Here is a 12,657-nt window from a genome sequence, read left to right as displayed (position 1 = left end):
TTTGAGAAAGTGGATTTTAAGTAGACATCTGCAGAGTGAGATCAGGGTGAGGATCATTACTGGCACAGGGAAAATCATGTGCAGAGCCCCTCAACTGGGGGTGAGCTTGGCTTGGGTGAAAACATGGTGATGATCAGGAGTCGGGCATGAGATGAATCAGAAGCTAAATCTCACAGGCTCTTGGAGATCATGTTAAGATTTTTGGCATTTTTGTCCAAGGTCAATAAAAATAGCTCTATCATATGATCAAAGTCAAAATTTTAAAAGATAACTGACTATTGTGTTGAAAAACAATTATTAATAGAAGGGGACAAAAAAGGAGGTGAGGGTAACACCTGGGCAGTTATTTAATAGTCTAGTGGTGTCTGCACCAAGAAGGTGTTGATGCAAATGGGGGAATTTTAGAGCTAACGTTTACAGTTCTTGCTGTGCCTTACCCACCCTCTTTCAGCCCCCGTTGGAGTGGAAGAGAAAGGAAGACAAGAGCAGTACTACCCACCATGCTTAGTGACAGCACTTCAAAGTATCACAAAGATTAATACCCATTACACCATTTATAATTGTTTGCTTTTTTTTAAACATGGTACCTGAATTGACCACATTTACTTTGATAATTATTTTTGATGAGATTGAAAAAGTCACTCTCATAGCACCACCTTGTGGACAGTGGTGAGATGTTTTTAAAATTGGGTTTAATAACTGAAAAAAAAACAGGACATACCAAATTCTCCTGAAAGTTTCCTAGTTATCAGCCACCCCGTGTCCCTCTTGGAAAGGGATGGGATATGAATGCATTCAACAGAATTAATTTCAGCCTTGAACCTCACGTAAGAGTTCAGTCATGTCTGACTCTCTGCGGCCCCGTGGACTATAGCCCGCCAGGCTCCTCTGTCCATGGGATTCTCCAAGTAAGAATGCTGGAGCGGTAGCCATGGCTGCCGTCTATGGGGTCGCACAGAGTCGGACACGACTGAAGCGACTTAGCAGCAGCAGCAGCAGCAGCAGCAGCAGCCATTTCCTTCTCCAGGGATCTTCCTGACCCCCTTCTTTCTGGTTGAGTTTTGACATAAAGAGTCACTGAAAAGACCTTTTATTTAGATACCAGTTGAGGGTCACCTCCTGTGTCTCTAGCTATTGCCTCTCTGCTTCTTTTCCAGGCTCATTGGAACTTAGGTGACCACTAACAATGGGGTTCCTCCGGGCTCAGATTCAGGCCATCTCTCTAAATACTCTCCTCAGGCAGATTCCCTCCCTACCACCGTGTTCCTCACCCTCAGTGCCTCCCGAATGTGTTTTTGCGGTCCAAACCTCTCCTGTGACATCCATAGCCTTGTTTCTAACCGGCTATTCTACCTCTCCACGTGAGTCACGGTTTCTCATCCAAGACTGAGCTTGGGATTTCTTCCCTCCTAACCTGCTATTCTTTTAGTGTGTCTTAAAATTCAATGAAGGCACAAACATCCATCCAACTTTCAAGCCTGGAACTAAGAAACTATTCCTGATGCCTCCTTCTCCCTCCTGTCCTGCCCCACCCAGCCCCAGTTCAGCCTCGGCCTTCTCTGCTTTACCCACAAGTCGTTTCTCTTGAGTGGCCCACTCTGGTCTGCCTTAACTGCCACCGCTCTGTTCTGGTCACCTCTTGTCTAGATCCCCGCTGTAGTCTTCTAACTAGTCTCTATGTCCACTGTGGGCTCTCTACACTCTCCACTCTCCACGGAGACATCTCAGAACGCACATCTTCCCAGGCCACTTAACCTTCCAAGGCTGCCCATGCCTCCTCATCTACAATGCCTAGGGTGTGTCCTTCCCTGCCCTTCCAGCTGCTTCTTAGCCACGCTGCACCTCGCGTTCTGCAAATGGCAGTCCCACTGGTTCTCTGATTCTTGAACTCGTCCGAGGCAGGGATTGGCACCTGCTCGTCCCTCTGCCCCTCTCCTGCTTCTCACCACTTAGCCTCCCTGCTGCTAAGTCACTTCAGTCGTGTCCAACTCTACGCGACCCCATAGACGGCAGCCCACCAGGCTCCCCCATCCCTGGGATTCTCCAGGCAAGAACACTGGAGTGGGTTGCCATTTCCTTCTCCAATGCATGAAAGTGAAAAGTGAAAGTGAAGTCGCTCAGTCGTGTCCGACTCTTAGCAGCCTCATGGACTGCAGCCTACCAGGCTCCTCCATCCATGGGATTTTCCAGGCAAGAGTACTGGAGTGGGTTGCCATTGCCTACCTCAGTTTAACTATCTGTTTCTCAGAGATGTCTTTCCCTGAACTTCCAGGCCTTTGTTACAAGCTATTTGCATGCCATGAATCCCCTCCCTCTGAACACTTATCTCAGTTTTCAAGTTTTATTCATCACAGTGGTTTCTTGATGAGTGCCTTCACCTCAGAAGAGCTCCAGAGAGAAGAGGGCCTGTGGCTGGTGTTGCTCACTGTATCTCTCTAGCACCCAGGTGAGTGTCTGGTACATGGGAGATGTTGAAAAAGTTCCCTGAATGAGTGAACAGTTGTATGTGTAAAGCCCTGACAAGGCGATCACAACAGTCCACGGCGTATACCCATAGTCTGTGTTATTTTTCAGTCACTAAGTCTTGTCTGACTCTTTGAGACCTCATGAGCTGTAGCATATCAGGCTCCTCTGTCCTCCACTATCTCCTGGAGTTTGCTCAGAATCATGTCCACTGAGTCAGTGATGCCATCTAAACATTTTGTCCTCTGCCACCCCTTTTTCCTTTTTCCTTCAATCTTTCCCACGCTGATTTTCAATCTTGCCATCTCCTGCTTGACTATGTCCAGTTTACCTTGATTCATGGACCTGACATTCCAAGTTCCTATGCAATATTGTTCTTTACAGCATCAGACCTTACTTTCACCACCAGACACATCCACAGCTGAGCATCATTCCTGCTTTGGCCCACTCACTTCATTCTTTCTGGAGCTGTTAGTCATTGCCCTCCACTCTTTCCCAGTAGCATACTGGACAACTTCTGACCTGTGGGAACTCGTCTTCCAGCGTCATATCTTTCTGCCTTTTCCTACTGTCTGTGAGGTTCTCCAGGTAAGAGTACTAGATGGGTTGCCATTCCCCCCTCCAGTGGACCACAGTTTGTCAGAACTCTTCACTATGACCCGTACGGCCTGGGTGGCCCTGCAAAGCATGGCTCCTAGCTTCATTGAGTTACACAGTCTCTTTGCCATGTCAAAGCTGTGATCGATGAAGCGGATAATTTGTGTTACTCACTCGTAGATAAAATTAGGCTCAGGTGTAACTAAAGGTTGCACATAACCTAGAGATGACCAGGGAATTTCAGGCCTGCCTGCGACCTGACTTGGTCCCACCTGGTCTTGTGACATTGGTGAAGTTACACGTGACAAAATGATACATACGTCTTTGCCAAGAAGAAACAATAATTTTGAGGGACAAACCAAAAGGATTTGCCATCTCCTCAGGGACATGGTCTCACTAAGGAGACACTCAGTTTAGTAACTATTCAGAAAAATTATCATCTCTGTCTTCAAGTGAATAGCGTTTTCCTGCTTCATGTTTTAGAAGCTGACAAGACAATTAAAGTCATTTATCTCAAAAGACAGAGAGTTCAAAGGTGAACTGATGGTCCTAGGAAATTTCTAGCGACTTAAAAAAAAAAAAAACATGTTTCCACCTTACCAAAACAGTAAAAATATTGTTTATAAGATGAAATAAATACTCATTTCACAGAACATTGACATACAAAGTGATTAATACCTTTCTGTGTCCAAATGATGATACAACTATATATAAAACATGTTCTTAATCTTTATTAGTTTGCTTATTAATACGTTTGTTCCAGGAATAATAAGACATTAGAACAGCATATAAAATATGGCAAAATACATAAATTATAAATCAATTTCCCAATGACTCAGTGGTAAAGAATCTGCCTGCCAATACAGGAGACACAGGAGACATGAGTTCGATCCTTAGGTCAGAAGAATACCCTGGAGGAGGAAATGGCAACCCATTCGACTATTCTTGCTTGAAAATCTCATGGGCAGAGGAGCCTGGCAGGCTACAGCCCATGGAGTCCTAAAGAGTTGGATGCATGCACACTGAGCATGCACACGTAAATCAATTAAGAAATCCAAAGAAAAATAGAATAGAAATAAAAAGTAGATTCAGATATGAGGCCAATCGAAAAAGCACCTTTTGTAAGGACTAATACACTGCCAGGCAACACTGCCACACCATAGTCTACACCACAGGCATCCTGCCCCTTTTCCTTCTATAGAGCTCTGATTATGTCCTGGCACTGAGACTTCTGTGCTCAGGCCTGGAGGAGAACCACGGTTGACCTGGGAGAGCCACATGGATCCCTAACTGGCTCATTCCTGTTAGAGAGGAATGTCCTCACTGTGTGAGACACTTTTAGTGAGCTCTCTTACTTGTGGCTGGGAGCTTTCTGACTGATATACTCGCCATGGTTCTCATTAGGCTCTAAGTTTCCCAGTAGTCCACACCGAAAGGGAGATTTAATTAGAAATAAGTCAGTGTTCATAAAACTGTAACAGGCCTGCACCTCAGGAAAAGCACAATATTGCTAAGACTAAGAAATATGCTGAGAATCTATTAGGATCCACTCATTTGTCTGATGTATTTAAAATCCCAAATAGAAGCATCAGTGATAAGGATACTGAAATCAGCAATCGAAGCCAAATTGGCTTTCTCTTTTGACATAATTTATGATTCACCTTGAAGTTTCATTTTCTACATGCTTCCTAAGTTAAAACATTGTTCTTGGGGCCAAAAGAAAATGCATTTAGCAAATTAATTTGGAAATGGGTGCAGAAAAGTTGTTCTTTGCAAACTAAAGTTTGGCTTGTGGATAAGAAACCCTACATCTGTGAGTCAGTAGACCAGTGGGGTGGGTAGGAGAAAGGTCTAAATGGTTCCCATGGGCTTCTTTTAGAAAGAATATATATCTTGCTCTGTGTATTTCTTCAGAAAAAGTATAGGCATTCAACAGAACAGGGAAAGATCAAGTTCTAAAAAGAATTGGTTTCCCTTTGAACACTGACAGAAGAAGAGATTTTACTTTTGAATATAACTTTATTTTGGTTAGGAATCAGGCTTCTCAGTGTATGTTTGTCCATCTGTATATTTATATCCAGGGGCTTCCCAGATGATTCAGTGTAAAGACTCCACCTGCCAATGCAGGAGACGTGGGTTTGATCCTCGGGTCAGGAAGATTCTCTGGAGAAGGAAATGGCAACCCAGTACAGTATTCTTGCCTGGAAAATCCATGGATAGAGGAGCCTGGCCGCCTACAGTCCATGGGGTCGCAAAGAGTTCGACCTGACTGAGCACACACCCATTATTTACATTCAACTTATAAAGAAATTAAGCAAACATAGCACTGATGGAAAGAAAGTCTCCTGTGTGCTCACAGGATGGTTTGTACCCACAGCCAACTACAATAGCCAGCCTACCAGGAATAGGCCCCGCTTCAAGCCCATTTACTATTTTAATGACAAGAACTTGCTAATGTGGGCACTTTGAAATGTAACCTTGGAAAGGAATGCTCTTCATACCAGGAAATCTTTGAGAAGGCTTGAGTTCTTGCCATAACTAAAAATCCAATGATTTATTACTGATGACTTCATCCCCAGATGAAAGCTAGCCCCCTCCTTCCATAATCCCCAGGGAGAATCACACTGAGGAGAGAGGAATTTGGAAATAACTTGGAGGAAAGAGACTTCAGTTTTTCTTTTGAATAAAAATGAGGAACCAGTCTATATGAGCAAAAAGGATACACCTTCCAGACCCTGAAGTAAGGGTTCTGTGTGTCTCCAACAATACCAATAGCAACTGCAGAGAGTTCATAGAGACAAAAGAAAGAACATACTGCTTATGGGGGTGTTTTGGGTGGGGCTTCTGAATAAGGAACATAAACTTAAAATGGTCTTCCCCAAGTTAGGCTTTTGTGTCCCCATAGTGCTGATGCTTCAGACTTCATTGTACATCTTGGCTTCCTCTTTAGAAAAAGGGAACAGATCCATTCCAGTTGATGGTGGCATCTCTCCACTTGGTTCTGATCACCATCTCCAGTGGGGAAAACCGTCTTCCTGGTCTGTGTTCATCTTCGTGTTGGACACTTTCCCAGTGATGGGAGTGAGTGTCTGAGAAGGAATAGTCAACATTTAGACCCCAGCCTATGTATACCATTTCAGAAGCAGCCAGGAAGGAAGGAAAATAGGATGAGTGGGCAGGAGTTGGGCTCAGCAAGCTGTGTTCCTAGAAGTGAGTGAGCTGATGGGGATTCCAGTAGATGGTGTGTAGATATGCCCCATACAAGACATGTCCATGATAGTCTGGGTTGTTGTAGATTTTGAAAACTCAGTATTGATGTCATGTAATGGTGTGGTCCCGCCCCGTGATGGAACACATAGAGTTAGGTGTATCAATAAATCACCGAATGTTGTCAGGGAAAAATAAGAAAAGAGAGAGCTTCTCAATGCTAAGAGTACATTTGCATTCTGGGGTGAAGTGCAAGTATTCTCGTGAGTAGATCTAGAACTGAGTTCAAGGCCCAAGTTTGTCGCAAATGACCTTTGGAAAGGTACTTAGTATCTCTCAACCTCATCCATTAGAAATCATTTTTTGGCCACTTCAGTTTCCTCTGTGTAATATAAGTATCATAGTGTCTACTTTAGATGACTGTTAGGAGGATTTAATGGAATAATGTATGTAAGGCTTTCAACACAGTGCCTGGAACACAATGCTTGCTGTGCGTGTGAGCTAATAAAAAACAAAAACAAAACAAAAAAATCCCAGTGCTTTCCTCAAAGAAGAGAGTAAAGTAGAAGCAATAATAGTAGAAAAGTAGAAACAATAATGTATCTTAAGGAATGTATTGGCAATGTTCCACTAAATGAAATGGGTGTGTATATATATAATATACATTTTTCTGGGGTCATATATACATATATATATATACACATGCATGCCTGTGCATATATATATATATATATGTATGTATGTATGTATGTATTGGGTTTGTCTGGTGGCTCAGATGGTAAAGAATCTACCTGCAATGAGGGAGACCTTGGTTCGATCCCTGGGTTGGGAAGATCCCCTGAAGGAGGGCATGGCAACTCACCAGTATTCTTGCCTGGAGAATCCCATGGACAGAGGAGCCTGGCAGACTACAGTCTATGAGGTTGCAAAGAATTGGACGTGACTGAGCGACTAAGCACATGTATGTGTATACAAATACACATAAATATAAATTTCTCATAATTAAAGAAAAAGAGTTAGGAGCTATGCAGACAAAACAGTCACTAAAATACTCTTCTAAATGCAGTCATAATAATGAAAAGTTGGCTAAAGGCAGACCTGTGATACTAAATGCAAACAGTCAGACACCAAATCAGCAAGGCTGCATGCATGGTGCCTTGGTAGCATATACGGGCTCCTGGTTTCATCATGTTTATTCCCTTGTCCCAAAGGCTAGTGTTTAAAGACATCTTAAGGTTAATCTTTTTTCTCGTGGTTTTTGTTTTTTTTTTTAAACATGGTGGGAATTGGAATAAAATGGCTTGTATGATCACACTAGAACCTCTGCCAAGACTGTACCTTCTTGCTTTCCTAGTGTCTGGCACATGCCTGGTGCTTAGTAGGCCTCAAAAATGCTTTTTGAACTGATCTGAATACAAATGTACTCTCAGCTTAGTTACTGTGTTCTGGGATGATCAGTCATCTGATACTCTATCTTGGGATTAGAATTCATCAGTTGGAACCCCAAGGTTACAATGCTTAGGTTAGACCCATGACGCTGAAGCCTAGGTTTCATTTTAGAGATCAAGCCTCCACATCCTCCTGCAGAGCTAGCCCAAGCATCCACAGAGCTGTAAGCCAGCACAGCCTCGGCTCTCTGAGCACATTAAGCTGAGAGCACTAGGGTCTGGAGCGCTCACCTATGGTAAGGTGCGCAGGCTTTTTCTGTGCAGGCTGGCCACTGTAGAAGTACAGATCAAAGAGGCGCTCCACTTTCCAGTCTGATAAGAGCTGCCTGTTTGTGCTAAACAGGACACTGTAATTTCCGTTGATGTTGCACAGCCAGACAGGTAACTTGGGAGTCTTCAGCATGCTGCCCACCTGCAAGAGGAGAGAGGAACGCAAATGAACATTAGATTTGGCTGCCTACGAGAGAACACATGTCACCAGGATCAAAAAGCAGCTTGGGGACTTCTCTGGTGTCCAGTGGTTAAGACTTTGCCTTCCAATGCAGGGAGTGTGGGTTTGATCCCTGGTAAGGGGGAGCTAAGATCCCACATGCCTCATAGCCAAAACACAAAAGCACAAAAACCAGAAGTAGTATTGTGACAAATTCAATAAAGCCTTAAAAAAATTTTTTTTAAAGCAGCTCAGAGACTTGGCATTGCGCTTGTAGCTGGGCAGGGTACTGTGCATGCAGGCAGATTTCAAACAAAGGCTTTCTCGTGAATGAATTTGCATTTATGAATGGTGTGGTGGTGATGCTCCAGTTTTTCTCTTCATGGATTTTATTTTAAAACATTTTGAGGGTGGGTTTATGGAGCTGGTGGAACCATCTCAGTTTGGTTTGTTAGTGAGATGAAGAATAAATAGACGGAAATAGAAGTGTGGGAATGGAATATGAGAACTTGAACTGGTCTTTTTGTTGACTAGTGTACTTATTTCTGTTCCCAAGATAGGACAGTATTTCATTCAGCAGGTGGTCATTCTGGCAGCACTAACCATTTAGATCATAGGAAAAAGAGCCTAGAATATGGAAAGAGAGGATATTTTGAATACAGAAAAAAGCTTCTGGGAGATGAGTGGAACACGCACAAACACGCTCACAGATATACACATATCTTCGTGTTAACGTGTAGATCAATTGTGAAGATGTACTTAGAGCTGAGTGTACTAGTTCAATATTACGTATAATATTAAGTTCCTTATTTTTAAAAATTATTTGTTTTTGGTTGTGCTGGATTTTTGTTACTCCGTGGGCTTTTCTCTAGTTGCAGCAAGTGGGGGCTTCTCTCTAGTTGTGGTGTATGCGCTTCTCTTTGCAGCGGCTTCTCATGGAGCACAGGCTCTCAGGGACATGAGCTTCAGTAGTTGCAGCCCCTGGACTCTAGAGCACAGGCTCAATAGTGGTGGTGCACGGACTTAGTTGTTCTGTGGCATGTGGGATCTTTCTAGATCAAGGATCAAACCTGTATCTCCTGCATAGGCAGGTGGATTCTTTCCACTGAGTCACCAGGGAAGCCTAAGTTCAGTGTTTTAATCAGCTTGTTTTCTGGTTTTTCCAGGCAACTGTCAATTCAGCCTTGAATTCTCAGGCCAGTGAATTAGATTCACCAAAGCACCACTCTGGGAGGCTCACTTGTAAAGGATCCTGCATACTCCAGTAACCCCTGAGGTTCGTTGTTGCTGTTCAGTCACTAAGTTATGTCCAATTCTTTGTGACCCCATGGACTGCAGCATGCCAGACTTCCCTGTCCTTCTCTGTCTCCTAGTTTGCTCAAACTCATGTCCGTTGAATCAGTGATACTACCTAAACATATCATGCTCTGTCGCCAGCTTCTCCTCTTGCCTGCAATCCTTCCCAGCATCAGGGTCTTTTCCAATGAGTCAGCTCTTTGCATGGCCAAAGTATTGAAGCTTCAGGATCAGTTCTTCCAATGCATATTCAGGGTTGATTTCCTTTGGGATTGACTGGTTTGATTTCTTTGCAGTCCAAACACATGAGGGAATCAGGATTATAGTGTTTTGCTTGATGTTATCTCCCATTTTGTTTAAAGAGGCAGGGAAGCACATATTTTTTTAATGCCATTGAAACTTATTAATGTTTTTTAGAAAACACTTTAAACACACACACACACATAAAGAGATTAACGTGAGCTACATGGAAACCCCCATCATTTCCCACGATGCCAGGGAGAGCTCTGGACCCTCAGCTGTGGCATATCTTCCCATAACAAAAGAATTCTATCCTGCTTCTTTTCTTCTCGGTCCTCGGAGTCGTACTGTGTGCTCAGGAACAAAGTCTGTTGCATGGAAATTCCAGCTTTGAAAAAATGACTGAGAGTTTTGTCAACCCAAGTAATAAAGGCTTGACATTTTGATTTCTCAATCATTCTATTCAAATCCCTTCCTTCTTCTAGAGTTGAAATTCTTCAGTTGTGGGTGAGTGGGTGAATCAGAGGTGCTTTTGTCTTTAAACTTTACTCTTTAGCTACTGGAGAAAAAATTAAAAGAAATGACCTCAGTTTTAGTTTATAGTTGAAAAAAGGGGTGTAAGCCCAGCACCCCAGTCTGGACATGCTCATAGTGGGCATGCTCATCTGCTCACATCAACACCAGCCCTCCCTGGACTGAGTATAACATGAGTATAATACACCAAACTTGGGGCAAGTCTCCCACTGGCTACATTGGAAATAAAACACAGAGGATGTGCCATTGAAGCAACCCCATGTATTTACATCCCAGAATCCACCCCCCAAGTTCCAAAGAACGTCATCACCATTCATTAGTTATAAAATAAGCTCTTTCTTAGGCCTTCTTGCGATAGTACTAAGGTTATGTATAATCAAAATATGATCCGCAGGACTTGGAATTATTAAGTTTGAAAATATGGATAAGCTAATTAGGAAACTGAGGGCTGTTTGTAATAAAATGCCACTCCATTTTAACTGCAGATGCATATTCTGGCTGATTTTAAATCAGCGAAAGTTCCTGTAAGTGATGTGTGGGTGGATGTAATTGACTGTAGACATACATGATATTGTTTCACAAAATCTTTGTGACGTTGACAAAATTCAGCTGGAGCTCAGATTCATACTCTGTAAGGTGTGGCCACTGCACTGTTGTGATTTTATGCAACAGTGCAACAGTTTTCTCTCCTGAACTCAAAGCTACTCATGATCTTACTAAAGGAGGAGGAAAACGAAGGAGTCATAAATGTAACAATCTCCAGCACTCAAAGTGACCATTTGGAGACCCTACACTGAGCAGGCAGAGTCCCACTTGCCCTGAGAGATTCTGGTCAAGAGAAATATGTCTGTCACAGCACTTTGGGTTTTAATTCCAAGAAGTGAGCCTCAGGTTACAGCGTAGAACATGCTTGGTTTAAAGGGAGTCCTGCAGAACCAAAACTGAGCACCTCCCAACTGAACCCAATCAAATATCAAAGCCCTTTCCTCAGTGCACCATGGAATCTGTTTGACTGGCATCTTCAGTTAAGAATTTGTATTGCTTTGGGATAGACACAATTTATCAGCTAACCTCCCCACGAAAGAGAATTCTAAGTATGTTTTACTGGTGAGATGTCATCAATGCAGAATTTGTGCATGTTGCCTCAAGTTGCCATGGTAAAAAGGAAATTAAATTGTGATAGAGTGGTGCTATAAATAAAACACCTTTCTCCTTAAATTCACTTATTGTGTAATAAGCCCAGTCAGTTCAGCCTTCCATGCGGCAATCAAACCTTTCATAGCAGGTGTCATTGAAGGTAAAGTTACAAAGATAGGAAGAAGGGACAAATTTTAAGCACCAGAGAGTGCGGATCCATCTGTCCATGTGGTGGCTTAAGTGGTAAAGAATCCGCCTGCCAATGCAGGAGACCTGATTCGATCCTTGAGTCAGGGAAGATTCCCCTAGAGGAGGAAACGGCAGACTACTCCAGTATCTTGCCTGGAAAATCTCATACACACAGGAACCTGGTAAGCTACAATCCATGGGGTCGCAAAGGAGTCGGACAGGACAGTGACTGAGCGCAGGCGCAGGCCGGCTCCAGAACAATGGCTCTGGGAATGCGCCTCTGCGTAAGGAGCTTGGTGGTGAAGTCCCAGGGCCCGCTTCCGGTGATCTGATTGGGAGAAAGGTGTGGAAATGTTGTGCTTTCTTCGCCAATTCCTGGTGACAATTCACACGCGTGGCTCTTCACAGGCTGGCTCTCATCTCTGCCACCCGGAACACGAGTTGATGTAGCTTCTCTTAGCCAGTTTGCAGGGCTGTTGTCGTGTTTTCCAGGCGCTACCCCAGCGACTCAGGGGTAGAGAACAAGTGGGTGGAGCTTCATCTGGTACTTTGAGTGTTGGATTTCTTCCCGTCAGTCTCTTTAAAGGGAAAAATGTAAAGAGGGAAGAAGGTAGGACTCAGAGGTGATGCGCTCTGCCAGGGCTGTCGGGGGAACAATTCCAGCAAGACCTAAATGGCTTCCGTTCCTTCTAAAAATCAGAGTTGATTTTTCTTCTCGGTGGCAGGTGCAAAGATAATGTGAACCTCCTAAGGTTTTCCAGATGGTGTTAGACTCAAACTACTTTATGTTCTCACTTAGATATTGGAACTGCACACTCAAACCTGTATCTTCAAATAGAAAAGTGATGAGAAGCTTCAAAATAGTGCCTCTTCTTGCAGGGAGCTGGCTGTGTGCTGCACAAACTGTCAGTCTGGTGGGTTCTAGGGGGCTTGCATGTCATCTAATGAGAGCTCCTTTTTTTTTTTTTTCAATCTCACCTACTGGGCTGTGACATTGGGACCGAAAGACGTGCGTTTTTGCAATCTCTGCAATTTTATCATCGAGTTAGAAGAGATTCACTTAGGGAAGACAGATGCAGTGGCAGATGAGGGGGTTTCATGGCGACAGCAGGTTCT

At 43.5% G+C, this 12,657-nt stretch overlaps 1 protein-coding gene across 1 annotated transcript in view; it reads right to left on the bottom strand.

Annotated features, from left to right (window-relative positions):
• Window positions 1-6,006: 6,006 nt before the first annotated feature.
• Window positions 6,007-12,657, bottom strand: part of MINDY4B (MINDY family member 4B) — a 40,719-nt gene continuing 34,068 nt past the window's right edge. Inside the window, exons 11-12 of the mRNA XM_052645500.1 lie at window positions 7,947-8,127; window positions 6,007-6,149 (exon numbers count right to left, since the gene is read on the bottom strand). Coding sequence (XP_052501460.1) covers window positions 6,007-6,149; window positions 7,947-8,127 — 324 coding nt within the window. The remainder of the gene's footprint in view (window positions 6,150-7,946; window positions 8,128-12,657) is intronic.

This window comes from Budorcas taxicolor, chromosome 1 (genome assembly GCF_023091745.1).
Source record: "Budorcas taxicolor isolate Tak-1 chromosome 1, Takin1.1, whole genome shotgun sequence".
Classification (NCBI taxonomy): domain Eukaryota; kingdom Metazoa; phylum Chordata; class Mammalia; order Artiodactyla; family Bovidae; genus Budorcas; species Budorcas taxicolor.
The sequence above is the reverse complement of the archived record's forward strand: the minus strand, read 5'-3'. Positions and strand labels throughout refer to the sequence as shown.